Source organism: Erithacus rubecula, assembly GCF_903797595.1.
Source record: "Erithacus rubecula genome assembly, chromosome: 17".
In the NCBI taxonomy this organism is placed as follows: Eukaryota; Metazoa; Chordata; class Aves; order Passeriformes; family Muscicapidae; genus Erithacus; species Erithacus rubecula.
The window spans coordinates 7348550-7376104 of record NC_136669.1 but is presented as its reverse complement, the minus strand read 5'-3'; the positions used below and the strand labels follow the sequence as shown (position 1 = coordinate 7376104).

General features: G+C 48.1%; 1 protein-coding gene across 1 annotated transcript in view; it reads right to left on the bottom strand.

Annotated features, from left to right (window-relative positions):
- The window catches only part of LMF1 (lipase maturation factor 1), a 129484-nt gene that overhangs the window by 36479 nt on the left and 65450 nt on the right, over window positions 1–27555 (bottom strand). Inside the window, exon 4 of the mRNA XM_079320266.1 lies at window positions 11208–11375. Coding sequence (XP_079176392.1) covers window positions 11208–11375 — 168 coding nt within the window. The remainder of the gene's footprint in view (window positions 1–11207; window positions 11376–27555) is intronic.

Genomic DNA, 27555 nt, shown 5'->3' with positions numbered 1-27555 from the left:
GGAGCAGCCCTGAATCCAGAGGAAGGGAAAAGGCTGGGGACTGAGCAAGGGCAGATGGAGCTTCCAGGCAGCAGCAGCAGCTCTGGGAGCCCTGAGACACCAGAGCAGATGTTCTGGGGTCGCTGTAACCTGACTCTGAGAAGGAAGAGGATGTGCTCCTGCCAATTCCCCCTGGTGCTTTCATTCACTGCAGCATGTGGGGAGCACAGGTGGGGTTTCACACTGGCCATGAATGGGGAGTTGGGGGGCAAAAGACTCCAATCCTTTCAGCTTTGGCTGCCAAGGTGGTTGAGGAAGAGATTTCCATGAAAGCATCTCCTTTTCCCTGGTTTCAGGGGAGAGGAAAACCTTCCAGCAGGGATTCTGCAGCACCAAGGACCTGAGACTGCCCAGCCAGGACCTTCCAGCTGATCCCTTCCTGCTTGGGTGCAGAAGGGGAGTTGGAAAGGAACACAACACTCTGAAGCTCCAGTTCTTATCTCTGGCCACATTTATTCCCCAAATAACCCCAGGAAAATGAGCTCTCTCCATCTTTAGGACCCCAGTGTCTGCAGCTCCATCCCTCTGGCCCTGGAATCTCAGAGGTGGAGCTGATTTGGGTGCACTGGGTGCCCCCCTGACCCTTTTACCTTGGCTCTGCTCCCTCTGAGGCTTCTGGCTGCAGGGATGATCCGTGTTGGATGAGGAGAGCTGGCAGATTTGCTCCAGAGGGATTTGTGTGGGGATTACAAGTGCTCTCTATGGAATAAATGGCATTAATGATGCCATAAAAGCAATCCCTGTCTCTTCTCCACTCTCTACTCCTGCCATTCCCAACCCCATCCAAACAATCAATGCAATCTGATTTGTTTTTCCAGAGGAAATTTTAAGTTTTCTACACTCCTGGATTTTGGCATCTCAGATGAGCTGGCAGCTCCTCTAAGGGTGACCATGATGTAGAACCTGGTTTAGTGGGATATGTCCAGACTCAAGATGAGCTTTAAGGTCCTTTCCAACCCAAATTATTCCAGGATTCTATTTGCTCACAAAGTGCAGGGAATCCACCCATGAGCCATCCCCACCATCACTGCCACACCACACAGGCCAAAATTTGGGACAAAACATTCCCAAACTGCTCTTTTGTTTTTGTGCATTTTCCTCCCAGATTTCCTTAGCCTTTGCAAAACTGACCTGATCTGGGATTTCTCCCCACTTCCAAGTTTTTCTATTTGGAGCAGGGTTAAATTTAAAGTGTTGCTTCTCTCCCTGAACTGCTCCACGTGTGGACACCAAGGCCAGACCAAACCCACGTGGTTCCTGCAGAGCTTAACCCAGCCCCAGAGGGAGTTTCAAGTGTGGAAAAAGTTACTGAGGGACGTGGACAAAGCAGCATGGGGCTCCTGGCAGCAGTGGAATTGCAATCCAAGAGGAAAGCAGCAGAGGTGAGACCCCGTGCTGCAAACACCTGCCTGGAACGAGGTGCTCTGGGGCTCAGCTCAGGGTTTAGAGCAGCAACAAAAATCCAGGACCTTCAGCATAAATCATGGAATTCTATCCGTGGATCAGTCAAAACCAGGGGGTGGTTTGGGTTGGAAGGAAGCTCAAAGCTCATTTCCATATCCTGGCAGGGACACCTTCACCAGCCCAGGCAGCTCCAAGCCCTGCCCAGCCTGCCCTGGACACTGCCAGGGGTGGGGACAGGTCACAGGGTGCTGGGAATCATGTACAGCAAAGAGGGATGGGATGGGATGGGATGGGATGGGATGGGATGGGATGGGATGGGATGGGATGGGATGGGATGGGATGGGATGGGATGGGATGGGATGGGATGGGATGGGATGGGATGGAATGTTGTTCCCCAAAAAAGGGAAAGTGAGATTGGGGTTTGCAAACAATTCCCCAGGGAATTGGCCACTGAGCACAGCATCTCCATCCCACCTCCAGGGGAAGGAGCCTGTCCCAGCACTGCACCAAACCAACCCCAGCTGCTCCCAGAGGATCCTGCACTGATCACTGAGCCACAGCCCCCAACTCCCAGTTTTCACAGAAGATGAAAGGAGCAGTGACACAGGTTTCCTGCAATTCCTGGTGTTGCATCAGCGTGGAGATGAGGACCCTGCTGAGCCTGGGGCAGGGGATGCTGCAGCTGTGTAAACTGCGTGTGGGCTGGAGCAGCCCAGGGCTGCAGCTCAGCCCAGAGCCTCCAAAGCAAAATAAAACCTCTCTGGAGGCAGTGGTGCTTCTCAGGAACATAAACCCGGAATGAGTCAAGCAGTTCTTCTCTTCAAAGCAGGAGAAGAGAAAATCCATCTTCACCTCCATCCCTGGGCAGCCCAGACAGTGAGATCCACCCCTCTGAAATGAGGTGGGTTTGTTTAAATGGCTTTAATTAAAGCTGCCCAATCCTTGGGGGAAGTGACAGCTCTGTCTGTGGATGGTTTTACACATAAAGGCATCTACTCATTTAACTTGGAGGACAGAACTAATTAGAATATGCAAATTATTAAAAAAAACCCCAAGTTGACCCTCTGGGAGGACACAAGGCACAGGTTTCCCAGGGAAGAAGTGTCCAAGACCAGGTTGGATAAGGTTTGGAGCAGCTTGGGATAGTGGAAGGTGTTGGAAGGTTGGAACTGGATGGGCTCTAAAAGTCCCTTCAACCCAAATCATTCCAGGAAAGCCATGCCAGGAACCCACAGTAGGAGCAGAATGAAAGCTGCTCTGACAGCCAGTGGTGGCAGAGGGAAGATGAGGGAGCAGGGATGGGAAGCAGCCTCCTTTCAGCCAGGAAAGTCACTTTGCCAGCAGCAAAATCCTCCCCTGGCTCCAAGAACACCACACCAAAGGCACCATCCCACTGCAGCCCCTTCCACTGCTGGCATGGGCACATTCTGTCCTCACACGTCCATCTCCCACACCAAGAAAGCAATTTCTTCATCATAAATGTATTAAAAATCCTCTTTAAAAGAAGTTTCTCATCTGCCATCTGTTTCCAGTTAGGCTGCTCTGATTTCATCTTCTTTTTTTTTATTATTTTTTTTGAAACGGAGTAGAAAACATTATTTAAAAGTCCTGTCATCTTGCTGGTAGGAGGAGAGATCCCAAATCCCAAATCCCAAATCTCACCACTGTCACCCTGCTGAACAGCAAAGCCTTGGGGGGAGCCAAGAGCTGGGAAGGTGCAAAGGCACCAGCTCAGATAAGGACTGAAAATGGAATTAAACTTGGAAGACCTTCACCATCTCTTCAAACCATTGCACTGAAACTGCAGAAATTCACAGCTATTTAAAGATACTTGACACATTTTAGTGGGTGGGTGCTTTGGCTCGGGCACAGGAACGGGTTGTGATGGTTTTACTCAGCTTTAGCAGCTACACCTAAACGTAAATAAATAATTATCCCTGGAAACACGGTGCCAGAACATGGTGAAGATCATGTCAGGGACACCAGGAACAGTTCTGCTTTGCAGCTGCTCTGGCTCTCCTCACACAGAAATGTTTTATGCCCCTGCACTCACATGTGCAACACATCCTTTATCTCCCAGCCTGGAGCTGAATCCCAAATCCCATCTGGGAAATGCAGATGTTGGGAGCACCAGCTCGGATCATTTCACTGCCAGCATCCTCCTGCTGCAGAATTTCAGGATTTCAGAATTCAGAAATTCAGGACACAAAGCTTCTGGAGCACGGAGGAAAATTTGAAAAATCAGGTGTAAAATCCAAACAAGGAGAAAAACCTGGAGCTGCCCCAGAGCCACATCATTCCATGAGCTCTGGAAGCTGCTCCTGGAGAGGGAAAGGGGGACAGGGAGCAGAAAAAGGCCCCTGGAAAGCTGTGAGGTAGCCAACACTCAGGATTGGGTGAGTTGAATTTAAGCAAATTTTGCAGTTGAAGGATCCAGCTGCTGATTCTGGAGTCAGTGCTCAGCAATATTCCCAATATTCCCAAGGACACATTGCCATTCCTCTGTGCCACCAGCTCTGTTCCAGCCTGGCACACGTGGCTGGAACCTGAGACTGCTGGAACATGAGGTGTCCTAAAACCAGCCCGAGCTCCTGGATGGCCAAAGCCATCCCAAACCCAGCCAGGAGTGAAAACCAATCTGACTTTTCCAGCTCTGGGAGCCTCCTGTGCAAATCTGATTTCATGGCTGGGCGTCAAATCTCCCTCTCAGGTTTAACAGCAGAGCCAGGAGCAGCAGCAAAGGTGAGCTGGAGCCATCCCAGGCTGGGCCAGGGGAACCAGAGACACCCCAAACCTGCTCCATGGAAAATCCACGGAAAACCTGCCCCTTCCGAGCCAACAGCAGAGACTCCACCACTCCAGGGCTGCCAAAATCCCAAGTCTGAGCCCCAGAAAAGCCCCAGGGCAGGGCTGTGGGATGGCTGCAGAGCCCTGTGCCAGCAGGGTGGGTGATGGTGAAGGAGCCCAGCCCCAGGCTCTGCCTGCTGCACTCACTGCTGCTCCCCTCCCCAATTAATCAAGTCCCCAGACTGATTAACAGTGTGATTCATGGCTCTCGTTAGGAGCATTCTGGAACAAACAAGGCTGTATTTCAAGGCCACTGGCTTAATGGTTAAAATAAATACCTTCCAAATTTCTATTTTCAAGTAGCTGAACCTTTTCCACCTTTACAACTAATTCAGACTTCCTTCAAATTATTTTTCTAAGTAATATAACAATTTGTTTTTCATTAGAGCTTGTCAAAGCCGGGCTGGGGTTTATTTTGAGAGAAACCAGCACTCTCCAGAAACTGTTTAGTACAATCTGAATGACGCCCAAAGGGGTTATTGCAGCCACAATCAAAATAGAGTTTACAGCACTGGCTTGGGGTGACACTTTATTTAATGATTTCAAAAAAAAAAAAAAAAAAAGAAAAAAAGAAAAAAAAAAAGAGAAAACCCCCCCCCAGTGCCCTGAATCAGGAGCTAATTAAATGCACTCCTATGGCTCCCAGTGAGTGTTTCTCAGTCCCTCTGACTACTGCAGAATGCAAGGACTTAACTTGTTGCTAACTAATCCCAGACCCCATTATGGGAGCAGTGTTATTTACTGGTTTGGGGTGGTATGTGCTGCTATTCCCGTGTCTGGCACAGCAGATCCTATCGAGCTGGATGTGAAATCAAATATCAGAGTGATTAAATAGTTTGGGTTCTGCCTGCTTAACTCAGAATGTTTCTTGTAGGGGAGGGTGTAGAGCTCAGCATTTAATTTAAGGGGGCTTAAATGTAACAGAAAATCTGCCCTGTAACTGCTTTGATTTCACATTCCTTTTGTTTTGCTGTGGGGAAAAGCTGAGCTGGAGCAGGGCCAGGGCTGAGGGAGGGGATTTGGGGGATGCAGGGGGGACTGAGGGGCAGGGACACCCCATCCACCCTCACCCAGGAGCAGGATGGGTGCACAGGGCTGGGGATCAACCCCCACAATCCCAGTCCAAGCTCCAACATTCCCAAAGAACCTCTGGATCCCTCTCCCTGCACCTTCCACCTCACACCCCATGAGATTTAAAAATACAAAGTGGATTTTTAAACAACTGAACTGCAGAACTCTTTTCTGTGGGCCCAGTCCTCTCTGCTGTTCATTTTCCTGGGATTCTCTGTTTGTTGTTTCTTCCTAAACCACAACAAAATCAACAAGGTTTGGGCTTTGGGGAAGGCTGAATTTCCTCTGTTCTCACTGGGGAGCCCCTGCCCAGCCCAGGCAGTGACACCCACCCAGGTGGGCAGGGGGGACCTCCCCCCCAGCATCCTCAGGGATTTGTTAAAAAGCAGGAAAGTGACTTTTTACAGGGACATGTACTGATAGAACAAGGGGGGATGGATTTAAACGGAAAGAAAGGAGATTTTTGTTAGATATCAGGAAGAAATTCCTTCCTGTGAGGATGGTGAGGGTCTGCCCAGAGGAGCTGTGGCTGCTCCTGGATCCCTGGAAGTGCCCAAGGCCAGGCTGGGCAGGGCTTGGAAAAACCTGGGACAGTGGAAAATGTCCCTGCCATGGCAGGAGTGGCACTGGATGGGATTTAAGGATTTTTTCCAACCCAACCCATTCTGGGATTGTGTGATCTGCAGAATAATTCCTGAATTTTCTGGCTGCTCCATCCTCCAGCGCGCTGGGCCTTATCCTCACACACCTTAACAACACCACACAGAAAAACCCCAAACCAGCAAAAACCCCTCAGTGAGCAGCACCCAGGTCCTGTGGGTGCCCAATTAAAGCCTAATGAGGGCCTGATCCTCCTGCCACGAGCCTGGCACTGCTGCAACCCTGCTAATCCTGCTGGAGACACCCCTGATTTGCACCAGAGAGCAGCCCCAGCTCGGATCTGACAAGTGAAAACAAACACTGGATTCAGACACTTTCTGCAGGGAGGGGGGGCGGGTTAATTTTTGTTCCCTCACTCCAGGCTGCTGCTGTGACCTCTGCTACCTCCTAAGTCAGCAACACAATCTCTTGCAGCTGTGGCACTGCAGCAGCCTGGTTTCATTTGTGTGTGTGTGGCTGCAGGGGCAGCTCATCCCTCCAGCATCTCGTGCTGTGGCAGAGGCAGTGCTGGGATAACAGGGGGGCTCTGTCCTCCCTTCCCCAAAAAAACAGGGGGGAAAGCCCCACTTGGCCTGCCCTGCCTTCCTGGAGAGATGGGATAAAAATCAACCAGAGGGAAATGTCTGCTTCCATCAATGTTTTAGGAGGTTGGGGTTTGGCCAAGCCAAGGAGGGAAAAAAAAAAAAAGCCAGAAAATATCTGTTCAACAACTGTTTTCTGCCTGAAAAAAAAAAAAAAAAAAAAAAAAAAAAGAGGAAGAGAAACGACTTTGGTGCTGCTCTCCTGCACATTCCCAGTCCCAGGGGCTGCCTGTCCCTGGAGCAGTGCCCAGCTGGGCAGGGCAGTGCTGGCAGATTGTTTTCCAGGGGAGCAGAGCTGGAGTTTGTGCCACATCCCCCCTCAGGGTCCCTGTCCAGCTCCCAAAGGGGGGAGCTGCCTTGGGGTTCTGTGCAGGGCTCTGAAACTTGGAGGGGTTTTGGATGTGGAGGTTTCATCTCTGCCTTCTGCAGGGCTGGGATTGTGCCTCGATGGCATTGACACCCCTCTGCTCCTGCCACTGTCACCCCTCTGCTCCTGGCACTGTCACCCCTGTGCTTTGGGCACTGTCCCCTCTCTGCTCCTGGCATTGTCCCCTCTCTGCTCCTGGCACTGTCACCCCTGTGCTTTGGGCACTGTCCCCTCTCTGCTCCTGGCATTGTCCCCTCTCTGATCCTGCAATTGTCACCCCTGTGCTCCTGGCACTGTCACCCCTGTCCCCTGGAGGTGGCTCCTGCTGAAAACCATCCCAGAATTGCCTTGGCAGGGGTAGGGCAGAACCTCACACTCCATCATTCAGCATCTGGAGGGGGAAATGTTGCACAGGCTCCAGCTCAGCTCAGCTCCCCCAGGGAATTCTGTCCTGCTGTGCCCTGGGGGCTGAGCTCACCCAGGATTTCTCCAGCCACCAGGATGCTCCAAGCTGGAGAACACACCAGGGGCCATGGGGAGGAGTCAGACTCCAAAATCCACCCAGATCCAAAAGGATTTAAAAGCTTAAAACTCTCCCCACATTCTAAACTCCCCAGACTGTGCCTTTATGGCTGTGCCCCTGCCTTTCCAACAGCACCAGCCTTGGACTTTCCATTCTATTTATTCATTTATGGATTTCACCTTTCTGATCCTGCAGCTCCTTCCCACCTGGCACTGCCAAATCCACCCCAGCCCCTTCCCTCCCTTGCTCCATCCCAGCATTACCTGCCAGCTCTGAGGGGCAAGGTGGCTTTTTCTGTTTTTTTTTTTTGGCTTCCCTCTTGCTTCCCCTCATCAACCCGTTTGCCAAGCAGTGTAATTTTACTGCCTGGCTTCCAAGGAGCCAAGAAATACGTGTGGTGTGAGCTGGGAGTTAGAGTGAAAAACCCACAGATCCAGGGTTTGGAGGAGGCAGATTCAGGGAGCAGCAAAATCCCCACCAAGCTGAAGGATTTGCCTTCCCCAGCAGCACTTTCAACCTCCCACACCCCACAAATCCTTGGGGTGTGGGCAGGCTCTGCTCTGCTGCTTCCACAGAACCAAGAATAAGAGTCCAGACCTTCCCTGGGGTCCCCAAGACCCTCTAAGGTATCTTCTGCCCCCCTCCAGGTACTGACAGCCCTGTTTTTAATTTGATTTCTCCTGAATATTGGGGTGTTTCAGATCCAGGTGAGTATTTCCAAGGCCCAGACCCCACCTCTGCTACAAAATCCAGCAAACCACAGAATTGTTAAGGTTGGAAAAGCTCTTTAAGATCATCAAATCCAAACACCAACATTCAGCACTAAACCATGCCCTGAAGTGTCACATCCACAGTTTTCTGAACACTTCCAGGGATCATTTATTCCTGGCAGACACAAATGGTGGGATTGGAGCTGAGCTCACAAACACAACGTGGCAAAAAACCCAAAAAGCTGAGGGGCAGGAAAGCAACAGCAGGAGGGACCATTCCTGGAACTGGGCTCATCCCAAGGGTCCCTGTGGTTCCTCCAGGGGGAATCCAGGTGCTGGCAGCACTCTGGGGTCCATCAAACCCACCCTAAATCCCACCAGACACAAACTCCAGCAGGATGGGATCCAGCAGCAGCTTCCAGCTCCTCTGGGTAACTCCAGGCAGGAATCCCAACCCCCTGGTGGACACCCATCCATCCTCAGGCTGCTGAGCACCTCCTCTCTGATGTTTCCACCCTCTCTAAGCTTTTTTCCTTACAAACATGAAGCAGGCAAGAAGAATAAGTTCACACTTGGAAAAAAAAAAAATCAAAAATCACTTTTCCCCTTTAAAGCCCAACTTTTTTTGGGTTCCTGACAAAGCAATATTCTCCAGGCCAGTTGGAATCTGGAAAAATACACTCACTCAACCTCGCCACCACGACTCCAATAACAATTATAAAATGTCCAATAAAACTTGTCTGTAATGTCAATTCAAATCTTGAAAAGCAGAATTAAGTGGTATATCAACATTAAACTTTATTGCTTCCTTTGCAGAGCACAAGGATTGTCAATAAAAGTCATTCTGAATGAAGAAAAGGGCAGTAAATATTAAATAAACAGGTTTTTGTTGAAATGCTATAAATGCACCAGAGCTGCCTCTTACACTGGGAGCCTTTTTGCCTTCTCAGACTCCCCTCATGATTGAAACAAGTCAGTAATTGCCAGCTATCAATAAAGGGCCAATTAAAGGGGGCTTGGTGGCTGCATTTCCTCGCTGTCATTAGGACATTTATGGGCTGGGCTGTTCCAGGTCCCCTGGCTCTGCCTGAGCTCCCCCAGGACCTGCTGCTCGTCAGGGAGGAGCCAGAGTTGGGAGCAACCCAAGGAGAGAAGGGGATGAGAGGGGAGAATTGAGCATGGAATGGGCTGGGGTGGGAGGCACCTCAAAGATCATCTTGTTCCAACCCCCCTGGGGACACTTTCCAACATCCCAGGTGTTGGGATTTTGAAATTTTGAATTATTTTTGTCGTGGTTGGGCACTCTGACTTGAGGCTTTAAAGGGGGTTTCTAGATCTAAGTGATGGAACTGAAATCACTTGTGTGTAGTTTCAATAAATGTAATTTACATGTGTGATGTCACATGGTAAAGAGTTTGAAATTTGGGGTTTTAGAATATAGTAATAGGTATGGAACAAAATGGAGGTTTTAGAGAATAAGTTTTTCTTCCTTCTTGTTCTTCTTCTTCTTCTTAGGTTTAGATAATATTTTTTGATTGAATAAAAAATGCCACACTGTGGGTCACAAGTGTTTAGCTATTGAGTCAAAAGTATAAATAAAAAAATAAATAAGTGTTAACTTTTAATTAGACTGTTTAGCTTTAAAAGATTTTGTAATGAGTGAGATCAACATTTCTTCAATTTCTCCTTGATCTTGAATCTAACCCTGCCCTCCTTCACTGGGGGTTCTGTCAGACCTTCCCAACCTGATCAGCATTTTTGTGGCTCACCAAGAACCTTTCTGAGCTGTTCTCCAGTTTAACCATCACAGGAACTCACAGGAAGCTGTAACAGCTCCTGAGTATGGATTTCATGATGCTGAACAAAGCCAGGGCAGCAAGGGCTGGAAACAGAGCCTGAGAGGTTCCATGAGCTCCTTGAACTCTGCCAGGACAGAGAGGAGAGGAGAGGAGTCAGATGGGCTCTAGGGAAGTATTTATGCAGTAACTTCTAAATTCTGCAGAGATACAAAAAAAAACCTCACCTAAAAAATCAACTGGAACGTGAATCCATTAAATTTGCAAGGAATTATTTTAATTTTAAACCTTGGCCCAGTGAATCTGTTATTTGTGAAATGCAGCTCAACCATTTTCAGATATAAAGAACAATCCTTGAATGATAAATACAGAAAGAAGAATCCCTTCAGAGATGGAAAGATGTCTATGAAAAATAACTTTTGGGAGAATCACAAGGATTCCCCACAGAGCCTGTGCACTGATCCTGGGCTGCCATTTCTCTGCCACACAAAAACAAAGCAGGGAAACACCCAGGAATTCCTGGCTGGGAATCATCCTCATTGCCTGGAGCCTGAACTCCTGTCCAGCCCCTGAGCCAGCTCCTCTGGATGCTGCTGGGAGGAACCCCAGGAGAGGAGGGGACTTCAGGAAATCACAGAATCACAAAGTCAGAGGGCTGGAATCACAGAATCATCAGGCTGGAATCAGAGAATCACAAAATGACAGAATCACAGAATCACTGGATTGGAATCACACAATCACAGAATCACCAGGATGGAATCACAGAATCACCAGGATGGAATCCCAACCTCACAAAATCACTGGGTTGGAATCACACAATCACACCATCATTGAGTTGGAAGAGACCTCCAAGACCACCAAGTCCAACTCAGCCCCAGCAGCTGAACTAACCCACAGCACCCAGTGCCACATCCAGTGTTTTGTAAACACACCCAGGGATGGTGACTCCACCACCTCCCAGGCTGACAATTCCAGTATTTCATCACTCTTTCCATAATAAACGTTTTCCTAACATCCAACCTGTATTTTTCCTGTGTCCTCTGGCTCTGTCAGTGCTGTCTGGAGAAGGAGACCAACCCCAGCTGAGCAGAGCCACTTTCAGGGAGCTGAGAGTGACCAAGTCACCCCTGAGTCTCTTTTCTCCAGAATAACCAACCCCACCTCCCTCAGCCGTTCCCCACGGTGCTGGATGGAGCAGGAGCAGCTCACCTGGAAGAGGATCTGCAGGAGCCCGTGCAGGATGCTCATCCTCCTGCCCAGCAGCAGGAAGAAGGGCACCAGCAGCTCCACAAAGTGGTTGACCAGGGTCTCGAGGCGGTGGAACCACCACGGGGAGCGGTGCATGAAGTACGAGATGGGGCTGGGCACCGGCTGCGTCTGCAACGGCAAAGGAAACAAAAAAAAACTGATTAATCCCCTCCAAAATTCGGTGTGAAATCACAGACTTCCCAAAATAGTTTGGTGGGATTGAAGGAAATGTTGGTTGTGGCACAGGGTGTAAAAGAATGGTGTGTTCAGTGGGGGGATGCTCTGCAGAGGAGCTTGACTTGCTTCGCTGCCACTCGTGGTTGGGAAAGCTGTATGGAAAAAAATAATCTTGATTTGGAAATGAAATAAATCAAATCTCAGAGTTACAAAGGTACAAAGTTCTGGTCTTACTCCTTATTCTTCTCCTTAGGTGAACCATCCTTCACCTCTGGGAACTTGTCTTTCTGCAGAGAAAACGACTTCATTCGAGTTTTTTCACACATCTTTAAACAAATTCATCTCTTCAAAACCAAGAGTTTTAATTTTTGTCATCATAACCAAACCCCATCTTAAATTAACCCCACTATTATTGAACACTGAAATCTTACACTTAGATCAGCTCTGAGGGATGTTAAACTGAGTGAGGATTCTCAGAGCAGATCCTGAAACGGAGCCCAAGGTTTGCTCAGGGTCAGGCCTCGGGTCACACAGAGCCAGGAATGGAAACCAGATTTCAAAACCTCGAAGATCTGCTTTCAAAATGTTTAAAATTCAAATAAAAGTGGTGGTTGGAGCTGCTTTCCAAGATGGTAATTTGGGAGAGGAAAGTGTAATTCCTCTAAACATGTTATACTGGTTAAGGTATTTACATACTGGCCTTGGGACAATATTATTCTTTTGTCAGCCTGAATTTTTTTGACACTGGGAGAGTTTTCCATCCAGGAGAAGAAAACAGCAAATTTTTCAAAACAACCCCAAATACTGATATGTTAATAAGTGCCACCCCAAGAAATCCCATAACTGGAGCAAAAAAAAAAAAAACAAAAACCAAAAACAAAAAACAAAAGTGAATTTATCTGACAGGCTTAAATTCCCTGCTATTGTTTTAAAACTTCAACAACAACAACAAAAGAGAGAGGTCGAAAACACAAATGTTAACTGAAGGAGACACAACACATCTTTAAATTATTTGTAGTGAAATCCAAAATGCAAACAAAAGAGGGCAGATCCTGTAGGATGCGTGGCAGCCAAGCACGCTCCCGCTGCCAGGTCCCACAGCTATTGTAATTGCCTATTAGCAAAGCTGGGATTAATAAAGGCTGGCCTGGCTGCAGGCTGCATGGCCCTGAGGATGAGACCGCATCCTTCCTGGCCGGATGGAGCCGGGCTGGGCTCGGGAGCTCTGCCAGGAACTCGCCTGGGGGGTCGCGGCAGCCCCAGGTGTCCCCCGGGCTCCTTTCCCCTGCCAGGACCTGCCCCCGCCTCACCCCGTGCTGTGTCCTCGCAGGGATTCCCAGAGGGATTGTTCACACCCCTGAGGGATGAGAAATGAAAATCCTTCCAAGCAGGCAGGTTGTTCCTTGGCTATTTATTATTATTATTATTATTATCATTATCATCATCATCATCATCGTCATCATCGTCATCATTATTATTATCATTGTCATTATCATTATTATCATTATCATGATTATTTATTGTTATAATCATAATTATAAATATAAAATGGCATAATTATAATTGCAAAATTGTTATTATCATCACTATCACTATCACAATCATCATTATCGTTATTTATTGTTATAATCTTAACTATAAATATAAAATGGTATAATTATAATTGCAAAATTGTTATTATTATTATCCACATCACTACCACAATCACAATCATGATCATGATCACAATCATCATTATCGTTAATTATAAATATAAAATGGTATAGTTATAATTGCAAAATTGTTATCATAATCATTATCATAATCAATATTATTATCATCACTATCACTATCATTACCATTATAACAATCATGATCACAATCATTATTATTATTCATTGTTATAATAATAATAAATTGTAAGTATAAAATGGTATAATTGTAATTATAAAATTGTTATCATCATCATTATCACTATCAATATCAATATCAAAATCACTATCATTATCATTATCATAATCACTGTCATGATTACAATCATGTCATTATCATTATTATTTATTGCTATAATATTTACTTATAAATATAAAATGGTATAATTATTATACAATTGTTATCATCATCATTATTATTGCTACAATCAGAATTATCATTAGTAATTATTTATTATCATTAATCAATTTAGTAATTTAATAATAATAATAATGTTTCAAGTATATTAAAATACTTAATATTTTTAAAGTATTATTACTTAAATAATACTTAAAATTAAGTATTATTTAATTATTTTCCATTTAAATTTGCAAATTAATTTAATTTTAACTTAAACTGAATAATTTTTAAAACTCTAATTTAATTTAATTTGCTGTGGCTGTCCCTGGATCCCTGGCAGTGCCCAAGGCCAGGCTGGACACTGGGGTTTGGAGCAGCCTGGGATGTTTGGAATTGTCCCTGCCATGGCAGGGCTGGGATGGGATCAGCTTTAAGGTCCTTCCAACCCAAACCAGGCTGGGAATTGAGGATAAAGCCAAGCCCAGGAGAGCACAGTGATTCCGTGTCCCACACACCCTCCAGGAGGAGCAGATGTGTCTGTGTGTATTTGTGTGTGTTCCTCCAGAGCCTTCCAGATGCTGCCCAGCACATCTGGGAAGGGAGCCCTGCTTCCTTGGGATGGCCACTGAATCACCAGGAGCCTGGAAAACCTCCTGGATATTTATTTTTTTTGTTTTGTGCCCACCAGAGGCACTCAAAGAGAAAGCACCCAGGGCACCTTGCTGGGATTTTGGAGAGGGAATTTGCACCCACACCTGGCTGTGCTGTCAGGGGAATTACGGAAACCCAGAATGGTTTGGGTTGGAAAAGACCTGGAGGATTAATTAATTTCCATCCAGTTCCACTATCCCAGGCTGCTCCAAACCCATCCAGCCTGGCCTTGGACATTCCCAAGGATCCAGGGGCAGCCACAGCTTCTCTGGGAATCTGTGCCAGGGCCTCCCACTCTCACAGGGAAGGAATTAATCCAAATATTCCATTTTAATCCATTTTATTCTATCTTCCATCAAATAAAAGTTTGAAGCCATTCTCCCTTGTCCCATCACTCCTGATGAAAATTCCCTGTCCATCTCTTCATCCTGGGGAGCACCCTAAAAGCAGCTGGGAGCTCTCCTACACCCAGAACTGGGATCCCCTGGCACACAGAGATGGGGAATGGTGATCCCTGGCACACAGAGATGGGGAATGGTGATCCCTGACACACTGACATGGGGAATGGTGATCCCTGACACACTGACATGGGGAATGGTGATCCCTGGCACACAGAGATGGGGAATGGTGATCCCTGACACACTGACATTGGGAATGGTGATCCCTGACACACTGACATCGGGATATAATGATCTCCTGACACACTGACATGGCAGATGGAACCAAGCAATCCCAAGGTGGATGCACACAGAGAGGGAGCAGAGCTGTGGGCTCAGAGCAGCCCCGTTTCTGGGCATCTCTGCGAGACTGAAAATGGTATTAAATTAAAAAACCCAACAATTAGCAAACCCTGTCTTTGTGTGTCATAACCCTGGTGGCTCCCTCACCCCTCCAGCAGCCAGGGAGGAACCACTGCTGCAAACGCCTGTGGGAATGGGAGCAGGAAAATGAATTCTGTAATTCACAGGGCAGATTTGTAAGGTGTGAGTGCTGCTGGAGGAATTCTGGGTTGCCAGCTCAGGCCTGCTCCCTGCCTTGCATTGAGCAGGTTTTATGAGGGCTGGTAACAGAGTCTAAAAATAAGCACAATAAACCGTTTTTTTTTTTTTTTCTCCCTACGGGGTCTACGGTTTAATTATGTTCTTAGTGAGAACCATTAAAGTGCTAAGTACCTGAAGACTCCTAATTTACTAAACTGCACCCCACTAAAAGCCAACAGAAGGCCATTATACAGCAGAGTGAGGGCTCTTCTTGGGGGCTGTGAGTGCCCATGCTCCTCCCAGCCCCCTTATTGCTTTCCAGAAACTCCAAGGGAGGATTTAATCCCGGGTTTGGAGAGCCCAGCCCAGGGAAAGCTCCAGGGAAACAAATCCCACATTGTCCTCAAACAACCCAGTGCTCAGACAGGGCTGGGACTGGGGCAGACTGGGATGGGGGAAGGTGTCCCTTCCCATGGGATGGGATGGGCTGGAAGGTCCTTCCAACCCAAACCAGTCTGGGATTCTTTACTGGGCTCAGAGCACAGCTGAGCAGCAGAGTGTGGAGTTGGAGGGTGAGGAACCAGGGGATCATGGAATGGTTCAGGTTGGAAAAGCCCTCTAAGATTGACAAATACAACCAAGTGCACTTCATGGCAAAGAAATCCTGAAAAACAAGGAAATGGAACAACAGCAAATAGGAATAAATAATGAGAAAAAAAAAAACCCAACAAACTATTTGGTTAAAAAAACCCCAGAATTCCAGAATGATCTGAAATTGGAATGACCTGAAATCTCATCTAATGCCACCCCCTGCCATGGGACACCTTCCACTGTCCCAGGCTGATCCAAGCCTGGCCTTGGACATTTCCAGGGATCCAGGGGCAGCCACAGCTGCTCTGGGCACCCTGTGCCAGTGTCCCACCATCCTCACAGGAACAATTCCTCCCCAAAATCCCATCCAGCCCTGCCCTCTGGCAGTTTGGAGCCATTCCTTGTCCTATGGAATGATGGAATATTCCTTCTGTGACCCCACAGAGGGGCAGGGAACACGTCAGGGGCAGCTCTGCAGGCTCCCAGTCAGCAGAGAGGGAAAACCTCTGGCACAGCCAGCCCAGCTTGAGGAGCAGCCGTCCCCTGCAAAAGCAGGCTGGGAGGTTTATTAAATGTTTTCTGGAGTGCTGTGGAAGATCCAGATGAGCTGCAAAGCTCAGCTCTCCAGCTTCCCAAGCACTGAGGCATGAACTCATCCTCTCAGCTTCAAAGCAAAGCCCTCTCTTCTCCTGTGCTTTGGACCAAAAAATAAAAAGGATTCTCCATCGTGGAGTGTAATTGGATCAGCGTGGTCCAAAGGCTGATCCAACAGGTCCAGCAGGCTGTTCCCTGCCAGCCCATCCTGCCCCAGATGCTGACCTGGCTGCTCAGGCATCTGCAGATCAAAGCTCCACGTTCCCAAACCCGACAGGAGCATCTCCCCAGCCTTGAGAGGAGGCAGTGAGCACACAGGAGATAAAGGGGCACTCCCAGCTGCTGGAAAGTGTGGCCTGATGAGTGTCCTGCCTCACATCAGCCTGTCCTGGGTTCTACAGCAACCAAGGATTCCTAAAAATCACCCTGCTTGGAACAGGGGGAGATTCCAGAGCTTCCTCACCATGGAAAGGCTCCACGCAGGCAGCGACCTTGATTAATGAGCATTATCAAGTGACCTTGATAATGAGGAGGATTTTGCACAATTCTCATGTAGGGAAGGGTTTGGGGAGGAAATGGAGCAGGGAGCTGTTTAGGTTGGGTTTAAACCCAGCAGCACCTTGTGCTGGGGGTGTTTTACCTGTACACTCAAAGCTCCACGTCCACGCTGCTGAAATACTCACCACAGCTAAGCAGTTAAAAATAGCCCCTTCAAAACTTTCCAGTTATTAATAAGATTCCAATCCAAATAAAATCAGAAGGAAAGAGAAAAAAAAAAGAGAATAAAAAAAAAAAGAAAAGCAGGATCTGGCTTGAAATGCACACTGCTCTGACATCCAGGGGGTCACAAGGGGTCAGCTCTTCAGCAGAGCAATATCAAAATAATCAAGGCTCGATAAAGCAATAAAAAGAGAAGTTGCCTGTAGGTTCTTGCTGGGCAGAGCTCCCCTCGCCCAGTCAATAGGAATATTCAGTCCATAGAAAAACAGACTGGAATCTGCCTGTTTAAGACAGCAGAGCAAGCCAAGGAGATGTGTGTTTGACTCGGTGCCAGCACGGCCATAAAATGTTGGCAATTTAGTAGAGACGTGGTGCCGCGCCACTCTCCCAAAGGACCTAAATAAACTTCAGATGGAGAACATATATTTTTACTTTTTATATATATAAAAAAATCTGCTGGTTCATTTTTAACTCCTTTCCCCAGCCAGCCCTTGCTCGGAGGTTTTTCAGAGCTCCAGCAGGTCCCAGCTCCTCCCGGCTGGGCGAAGGAAAAGTTAAAATCCCGAAAAAATCCCAGCAGTGATTCACGTCTGGAGGTTGGGTTTCTTAGGGAATGGTGGCTGCAGCCACCAGAGGGGAAAGGGGGCTTGGGGAGAAGATTCTGCTCTGCAATTTCATGCCTCAGCACTGTAAAATATTCCAGGGAATTCGCTGTTTTCCTGTTGAAAGTCACGGGTGGAGGTGAAACCTCCCTGCCACGTTCAGGTTGGGGTGAATCACCCCGGGAGGATCTGGGGGACACTGAATGATGGGGGTTGGAATCCCAACCACCTGGGTGGGGGCAAAAGGCTCCTTTTTATTTGCTTTTCCAGCCTGCACCCAGCTCCTGGTGTGAGGAACATTTCCAGAACTCACAGCATCCCTGTTTATTGACACAGCTCCTCCGTGACGTGCTCCGAGCTGCTCCCGGAATATCCACTTAATTGGGGATGGATTACAGATTCACCTATTTATTCTGGACATTCTTGGAGAGGTCCTGAGCTAAAATTACACAAGGAGCCACTGAGCTGTTGAGGTTATTTATTTGTTCAAATCCCCGTTCAAACAGCTGGCGGGGCCTGGGGCAGACGGCTTGGCTCTGGTGGAACCAACTGTGGGTCCTCCCTGCCCTTGGGGTTTGCCAGGAGCAGCAGAGATGGGGTGACTTTAGATGGGTTTAGGGAGTGGGACAGGCTGGAAGGTCCATCCATAAGAATCAGAGAGTGGGAAGAACCTCCAGGATTGTCAAGTTTGACCCGACACCACCTTATCGTGAAGAAAAACCAAGATTTAAAGAAGGTCCCATCCCAAAGGCAAGGGAGGAGCTGAAATCCCTCTCCAGGTTTGCTGTTTCCATCAGATGGTGCTGTTCTGTCTCACACTCCAGGATTTTCCAACTCAGGCTCCCTTTCCCCACGGATCACTCACCAATATTTTAAATTGCCATTTAAGAGCATATTGCAAATGTGATCCTTTAATTGGTCACTGTTATGACTCTCTATTAGAGAAGACAAGTTTTTCCACACAAGGTAAGCCCTGAAAATGTTTAAAAACAACCCAGAGCTGATGTATTTATTATGCATTTCTCCATATATAAATAATTCCATGAAAAGGGGACGTAGTGAGTGGAAACTCCATTTAAAATGTGATCCCAGATGGTGGCAAAGCTCTAAAATTGCAAGGCAACATGTAAAGAAAGATTAACGACCTCAAACAGGCCCAAATTTATGAGGTGAAAGCCCCTGTAATCCTGGAGAAAAATGATACCAAACCTTCGACCAGACAGCCAGAAAATACCTCTGCTTACTCCATGTGCCCTCTGCCATTTTACATTTTCCTTTAATTCCCATTATTTGGGTTCATTTGGTGTTTTCTCCTGCAGGCCAGAGGTTTTGCTTTGATTCATGAGCATGGTGAGTGGTTTCCCAGCTCCCACCACTGATAAATCAAGGAACAAGAAATGATGGGAATGAGCAGAGCAGAGGGAAAACGGAGCCAGGACACCACAGGAAGTTTTGAGCATCACTGCAAGACCCAAAGCTGCCCCATGGACTGGGCTGAGGGGACAGAACTGAAAAATTCCAACGTGAACCCCTCGTTCTGCCCAAGTGGGAAATGTTCCAAAGGGAAGGATGGCAAAGATTGGGAGATTTCTTCCCAAGGAACGTGGGTCATCCCACAGAGCATCTTCTGTGCTCTGAGTTCCAGCACAGCCTGTTCCCCTGGGACCCCTGGCACCTCCAGCATCCCCTGACAGTTCTCCTGCTCACCTCCTGGCCATTCCCACCTCAGCAAAGTCACCTGGACTATTTCATTACAACATTCCCCAAGGATTTTCCAACTTCTGTGAGTTCCTTGCACACTCTAGAGCCTTGAAGGGCAAACCTATGGCTTTGGAGAGTGGAAGAACTTCTTTCTGAACATCTCCTGAACATCTTTCTGAACATTGTTCTGAACATCTTTCTGAACATTTTTCCAGTGGCTACACCCACCCTGTGATTTTACCACTCACAACCCCAAAAACACCCCACAGCTGCTCTCCCACAGCCCCTTATTCCTTCCTTTCCCCCCTCTTTGAAAAGTCCAGTGCTAAACGCAGGCCCAGTCTGCTCCAGAGGGTTTTTTTTGGTGTGTGCTCATGAACACGAGCTCAGCACCAGGCCAAGGAGCACAGGGAGTCCCAGCTCGTGCCTGTGTTTGGATTAGGAACTCCGTGGCCTGGACGTTTACAGTTGGGTTGGGTTTGTTGTTTTTTTTTTTTTTTTTTTTTTAATTTCCCCCCCCTCCACAACTGGAGACAAACAGTGAGAGCTTTCATGGAACGTGCTCACAAAGGGTAAATTGTGCCATCAGGAGCTGACTACCTGGTTGGTCACTGGAATTCTCCAAACTGGAACCAACGCCAGCGCTGGGAGGGGAACTTTTAACTCTGCAAGAGCCCAGGACACAGAGCACACCCAGCACAGAGCTGCACAATCACTCAGGTGGGAAAAGAGTCTGAGACCATCGAGTCCAAGGCCACCAACTCATGTCCCTGTGTGCCACATCCACATGGTTTTAAATCCAGGAGCCATTGTGACTGGCTCAGCTCTGAACCTCCTGCCCATCCACCAGCATCTACAGCAGGATGGGGATGAAAATGAGACACCAAGAAAAAACAGGCTGCTGTGCCAAAATGGAGCCAAAAGCTGAGCAGAGTTTGTTTCTGTCTTAGGCTTTCTCCTGAGTAACAAAGGATGCACTGGGAAGAATTTAGGGCAAGCAGAACAAGTCACAAGAAAACTCTTGGCCCTGAGGAGATGATGTCCAAACTCAGCAGGGTGAATCCAGAAACCAATTCTGTGAGGGCCTGGAGTGGCAGGACAAGGGGGAACAGCTTCAAACTGAAGGGAGAATTAAATTAGAGATTAGGGATAAATGCTTCCCTGGGAGGGTGAGGAGGTCCTGGCACAGGTTTCCCCCTGCATTCCTGGAAGTGTCCAAGGCCAGGTTGGAGCACCCTGGGGTAGTGGAAGGTGTTGGGGTTGGAACTGGATGGGTTTTAAGATCCTCCCCACCCCAAAGCACTCTGATTCTTGATCCCATGAGCTGCACTCTCCAGCAGCGACACAGGAACTGCATCTCCTGCTCTGGCCACCATTCCAACAACTCTTTTTCAAACAATTAAAGGGTTAAATGAGTGACTTACAAAAACATAACAATATTCCAGGACATAACACACACACACAGCAACACAGAACTTTAAACCCTACTAATGTCAGGAAACAGGCTCGGGCATCTTTGGACTCCTGAACACAAAACTGTGCTCGTTAGGAACATCCTTGTCCTGCTCAAGGCCTTCCTTGGGTAAAACCAATAATTAACTATGTTAAAAGGACACAGTTTGAGGGAAGTTCTCCAGCACACCCTTAATAACTCCAGTGGTTTCCCTTCTGACACAAAAACCTGATGGATTTCAAGCAGCACGTGCCGGGAGCTGTGCTGTTATCCAGGAGGGAAGAATCCTCTTGCCTGGAGCTCTGGCAAGTCCTGCCCTTGTGTAATCACTTGTTTTGTAAGGCTTGCTTGTTTCTATGCTTTTCTTATAAAAAGAAATAAGGAAATTCTCCAGGCAGATAAATTCCACCCAATAAATGTGTCGTTCCTCCATCCCCATGGACGTAATAACGCCCTGACTCTTGTCCCAACTTGGAGCGCTCCCAAATCACCATGATAAATAAATCTGCCAACCCAAGGCAAGCAGCTCATTTTTAATAAAGCCTTTTACCTCCTTTCCTAAGGCCAGACAAGATCCTGGAGCAGCTCAGTGCCCAAGGGATGGCAGCTCCAGCCCTCTGTGCCAGCTGATCCCGGTGCTGCCATGGGGCTCCTGCCCTGGGTTTTTATGGGATATTTTGGGGCTGGATTTTTCCACCCTGGTGTCACCCTGGAGCTCCTGCCCTGGGTTTTTATGGGATATTTTGGGGCTGGATTTCTCCACCCTGGTGTCACCCTGAGGCTCCTGCCCTGTGTTTTTCTGGAATAGGTTTTGGGCTGAATTTGTCAGTCCTGGTGCTGCCATGGAGTTCATGCCTTGTCTTTACACAGGATCAGTTTTGGGCTGGATTTCTACATCCTGATCACACCCTGGGGCTTGTGCCCTGTGTTTTCCTGTGATATTTTGGGGCTGGACTTTGGTGCTCTAATGGAGCTCATGCCTTGTCTTTATCTGGTATCAGTTTTGGGCTGGACTTCTTCATCCTGGTACTGCCATGGGGCTCATGTCCTGTGTTTACCTGGGATGTTTTGGGCTGGATTTTCTTGGTCCTGGTGCCATCCTGGTGCTCATGCCTTGTGTTTTTCTGGAATATTTTGGGGTTGGATTTCTCCATCCTGGTGCTGTAATGGGGCTCGTGCCTTGTTTTTACCCAGGATCAGTTTTGGGCTGGAATTCTTGGTTCTGGTGCCACCCTGGGGCTTGTGCCCTGTGTTTTTCTGGGATATTTTGGAGCTGCATTTCTCAGTCCCAGTGCCACTGCGGGGCTTGTGCCTTGTTTTTACCCAGGATCAGTTTTGGGCTGGATTTCTTCATCCCAGTGCTGCCATGGGACTCAAATCCTCTGTTTACCTGGGATGTGTTTATGGCTGCATTTCTCCACCCCAGTGCTGTCCCAGGGCTGGTTTGTGCCTGTTTTCCTGGGATATCTTTAGGGCTGGATTTCTTGGTGCCGGGGCTCGTACCCTGCATCTCCTGGGACAGATTTTGGGCTGGATTTCGGTGCCACCTTAGGGCTCATACCCTGTGTTTACCCAAGCTATGTTTTGGGCTGGACTTCTCCCATCTCCCCAGGGCTGGCACCACCCCATCACCCCGGGAGCAGCACGCTCTGGTCCCAAACACTGCTCCCATTGATGCCGCAGGGCCGGGGTGAGGATGGGGGGGGTTTGCCTGCTGAAATTCGGTTCTGGCTGGGTGTTTAATATTCCCCATCATGCTGGGCTGTTTCTGCTCGCTGCTGCCTGTCAGTTAAGCCCGGGGATGTTTATTTTAATGGCCACTTGTGGTCAAGGCTGGTGCCAGTTTCGTGGCGTCGGTTACGCAGATTTCGCGCTGGGGACGCGGCCCCGGCTCCCTGAGCACGGAGAGCAGCCAGGGCTGCCCAGCCTAATGTGAAACAACTGAACTCTTCCAGCACTCCCTGCTCCAGCTTTAACCCTTGCTGGGCAGGAGCTGGCTGTCTGCATAGCCCAGCCTTCCCAGACCATCCCATATCCTGGCCTTTGTCCCATCTCCTGCTTCCCAAACTCCCCCGGCAGCAAAACGCCTCCAGTGATGATCTGAGAGCACCAGGAGGAGCAGGGAATGTCCTCACTCGTTTTTAGGGGAAGGAGAGGATTTTTATTGCTCCAAGGACACAGCACACTGCTGGGAGTGATCACAAATTAATTGGAAAAGCCCTCCACGATGGAGTCCAAGCTGATCAGCACCCGATCAACCAGACCAGAGCTGAGTGCTCCAGGATGCTCTACATCCCTGCCTGGTGGGCTGACACGTGCTTGGGACACAGAGCCAGGCCACCCCAGCCCCTGACAGGAGCCTGGCCTCAGCACAGCCCCTTCCCCAACCCCAAAGCTGGTGGGGAGCGACCAGGCAGCGCAAGGCAAGCTCCTGCTGCTGCTCAGACATAAAACAACCCACAGCAGAACCCTGCATCATTTCTGATCGCCTGGACGGGCTCCAAGATGCTAATCAGCCCCAGATTAAGTCATCAAGCAAACTGATGAGCAATCACATTCTGTCAGTCCAGCTGCACAGCATTACTCGCCCAAGAGGGACGGGATGGGAAGGGAGCAGGGAGGGCTTGGAGGAGCTGGGCTGAGCTGCCACGGGCTCTGCACAGCAGCAGCCACAGCTCCTGGCCCTGCTGCAGCTCCCAAAATTTGCCTCTCATCACGCCAAGGTGATAAATGTGGCCCTGCCCATTTAATATTGCTGGTGGCACACGGCCGCTCCTGGAGCATCCCCGTGTTTTTCCTGAATTACCACACGTGGCAAAAGAAGCAGCTTTGTTTCCATGGAAAGACATCAGCCTGTGGAAATGCTCTAACTAACTTCATCAAAGCTAAAAAGACCATCAAAGGTGCTAATAAATATGAGGGATAATAATTAACAGAAACCCGTTAATGGTGAAGTGCATGGAAAATTGACACTCAAATCCCAACTCCATTCCCCATGAAGGAGAAGAGATTCCAGGCTTGTTCTCAACATTACTCCACTGGATTTGCAGAGTTCTCACCCAAACAGAGCTTTTTTCCTAAAATCTGCCCAGGAAATAAATCAAAACAGGAGGAGAAGCAGCCTGAATGTTCAAAAAAGAGATGCAAAAAACCTCTGGAAGTATCAGCATAAAATCCTAATTTTGATTTTTTCTGTTCTCACAAAAAGTAAACGTGATAAAAATAGATAAATTCTGGTGATATTAATTAAGAGAATTATTTCTACTTGTTATTTAATACTGCTTGAGAGGAAATGAATTAACTGGAGCTGCTATCAGGGAATTGATTCTTTTCACAGATCTGGGACATGGATACACAGCACCTCATCTCCAGCCATCCCTTCCCTGTGGTTTTCTCATCACTTTTTTTGGCTCCATTGGGAACTCCCCTCCCAAGATGATTTTTTGCCTGGATGTGAACAACTGGAAAGTCCCAGAATCGCTGCACAGGTCAAACTGGAAGAGCCCACACTGGGAATCTTCTCCCACCTCCCTGCTCCAGCAGGGTCATCCCAGAGCACGGGATTGTGCCCAGACAGCTCTGGAATATCTCCAGCCAGGGAGATTCCACAACCTCTCTGCAGGCACACAGGGAATGGGAATGATGACATTTAAACCAGGCAAATGACCCACAGCCTCTTTTCCTCTAAAAATAAAACAGAATAAAATAAAATAAAATTTTAAAAAACAAAGAAAAGAGAAGAATCTCTGCATTTCAGGGCAGGTGATGGAGATGAAACCAGGACACAACACCAGACACTTCATAATAAAACCCTGGGAATAGCAAGGCCGAGCTGCACCGTGTTAAAATTCAAGGCTAATTTAAAATCTTGTTCCTTAGTGCAAAAGCTGGAAAGATGCCCAAGCAGAGGGGAGGAGGGAAAAAATAATAACCAAGCCAATTGTATATTTCTCCTAGAAATTCCATGTCAGGAGGTAGCTCAGGACTGCACCCGCGGGCTCCAGTTTCAATAAATCAACACAGCGTGCGAGGCAACGGTAGCACAGAGGGCTGCTCTCCCTGCACAGCCCAGCCAGGTAAAATCACCAGGAACAAAATGCCCATTCTTCCTGCTCCTTGGCAAGGGGACAAATTACTTTCTGCACCTCGCTGTGTTGAAGGAGTGGTTATTAAATGCAGTTGGAGCAGCCAGACTCAAACCCAGGCGGGATCGAGGGAATCCAGGGAGCAGCACAGGGATGAGGCCACCCCTCTGCTCATGCAAGGGTTAAATGGTTTGGGTTTGGGGTCAGCATTTGGGTTTGGGGTCCAGGAAGCTGCAGCAGAACTCTTGTTAGGGGTAGAGGCAGGACACAGACTCTCATTCAACAAGGTGAAAATAAAGGGTTTTGGTTTTTTCTTCTTTCCAACTTTGCCATCCTGACTCTGTTACAGCAAGATCCTGCTGTAGGATCCACTGCAGGCTCTGCTGGCTGTTCCCTGCTGGACTCTGACTGCAAATATTGGTTTGCAGGCTCTGAACACAGGTTTTACCTAGCTCAGCTGTGGCTGCAGGCTCCAGCCCCATCAGAGCCAGGCTGACCTCACAGCACATCTTCTGCAGCAACTCCTCCTGGATGGAGGAGCCGGTGCACAAAAACGTGGAGAGGGAGGGTTTTAATCAGATTTAAGATCTGGGATCACTTCAGCAGCCTGAAGTGCAGATCTCCTATCTCCTGAATGTCATCCAGGCCCTGCAGAGCTCATGGAGCAATGACTTATTCCCAAAAATAAGAGAATAGGAGCATTCCCAAACCCAAAGGAATAGGAGCATTCCCAAACCCAAGGGAATAAGCATTATCAAACCCAAAGGGAGTAGGAGCATTCTCAAACCAAATGAACCTTGAGGAACATTGGGAATGCTGGCATGAGAAGATGCTGGAGACAAGGCCAAAGGCAGAGAACTTCTCTTGGCTTTGTCCAACAGGAATATCTGAACTGAGTATCAGAATATCTGAACTTCATCCCTCATGGTTTCATCCTAAAAATGCAGCTCACATGGAAAAACAGCGACTGTTGGAGAGGAGGAGGAATTACTGCAAGGAATTCAGAATAAGTTGCCATGGTCAGTGTAGAGGGAGGTGCCCAGGGCATGGAATCTACAATAAACACCCCACAATGTTTCTGTGTCACATTGCACCAAAATGCCTTTTTCCAGTATTGGCAGTGGAAAAATTGTAGGCTGAAATTCTCAAAAATTGTCACAGTGAATTCTAAAAAGTGACAACTTGGGTGATTTTTAAATTTTTTTAAACAAAATCTTCCTGCTGTGTTTCACCCAGGACCTCCACAACAGAGAGAGAATTCCTCACAGATCACTCCCCATGACTAAAACTGAGATGCACAGATATTGATCCTTCCCTTCCAGGCAGCCCCCAGCTGGCAGGGGAAGGGTTAATCCTGGGAACACTGGAGCTTTATGGTGTGCACAGCCCAGAATGAGCTCCCACCCCAAAATGAAACACTGCCAAAGCTGTCCTGCATTAAGGGCACTGGAACTCCATAATAATTTATGAACTGGACTCTGGTTTTTTACACCCTGGGCAAACAATGGCGAGGCAGGAGGTCTGAGGAAGCTGAGGGTTAAAGGTGATTTTGTATTACCTGAATTCCCTTCAATAACTCAACACATGACCATTAGCCTGCTTTATCTGCCTCTATTAAGAAGAGCTGATGAAAACTTTTTAATCTGCTTCCCAATGGCTCCAAGCAATGGGGGGGGATAGGAGATTGTTTAGCTGGGAGAGTGAAAATCTATTTAAAAAAATTAAAATAAAAGTGAGGAATGAGGGTGCCCAGCCTTCGGCAGGGATTGAGGAGTTGTGTCCAGGGGTGACACTGCCCTGTCCACACCTCTGCAGGTTAGGGATAAATGGGGTATTGGGAAAGAATTCCTGGCTGGGAGGGTGGCACAGAATTCCCAGAGAAGCTGTGGCTGCCCCTGGATCCCTGGCAGTGCCCAAGGCCAGGTCCCCGTGGTACATCCCTTTGAAACAAACCAGTGGGATAGCACAGAATCACCAGGATGGAACCACAGAATCACAGAATCACCAGGATGGAACCACAGAATCACAGAATCCACAGAATCTCAGAATCACCAGGTTGGAATCACAGAATTCACACAATCTCAGAATCCCAGAATTATGGAATCTCAGAATCACAGAAATCACTGGGTTGGAATCACACAATAACACAGTCACTGGGCTGGAAGAGACCTCCAAGACCATCAGGTCCAACCCAGCCCCAGCAGCTGAACTAACCCCCAGCACCCAGTGCCACATCCAGTGTTTTTTAAACACACCCAGGGATGGTGACTCCACCACCTCCCAGGCTGACAATTCCAGTATTTCATCACTCTTTCCATAATAAACTTTTTCCTAACATCCAACCTGCATTTCCCTCAGGGCTATGTCCTCTGGCTCTGTCAGTGCTGCCTGGAGAAGGAGACCAACCCCAGCTGACCAGAGCCACCTTTCAGGGAGCTGAGAGTGACCAGGTCACCCCTGAGTCTCCTTTTCTCCACCCCAAATTTCCTTCACCCCCTTTGCTCAGTGTGGCCCATCCCAGATTGCACTTGCACCACTTTTCTGTTCTAACTAAACCAAATAAATTTGGATTAATCCTGGTTAGCACCTGGTTCCCCACCTTCCCAGCCAGGAATTCCTGCCCAATATCCCACCCATCCCTGATCTCTGTCCATGTGGAGCCATTCCCTGTGTCCTGTCCCTCCTCCCCTTGTCCCCAGTCCCACTCCAGCTCTCCTGAAGCCC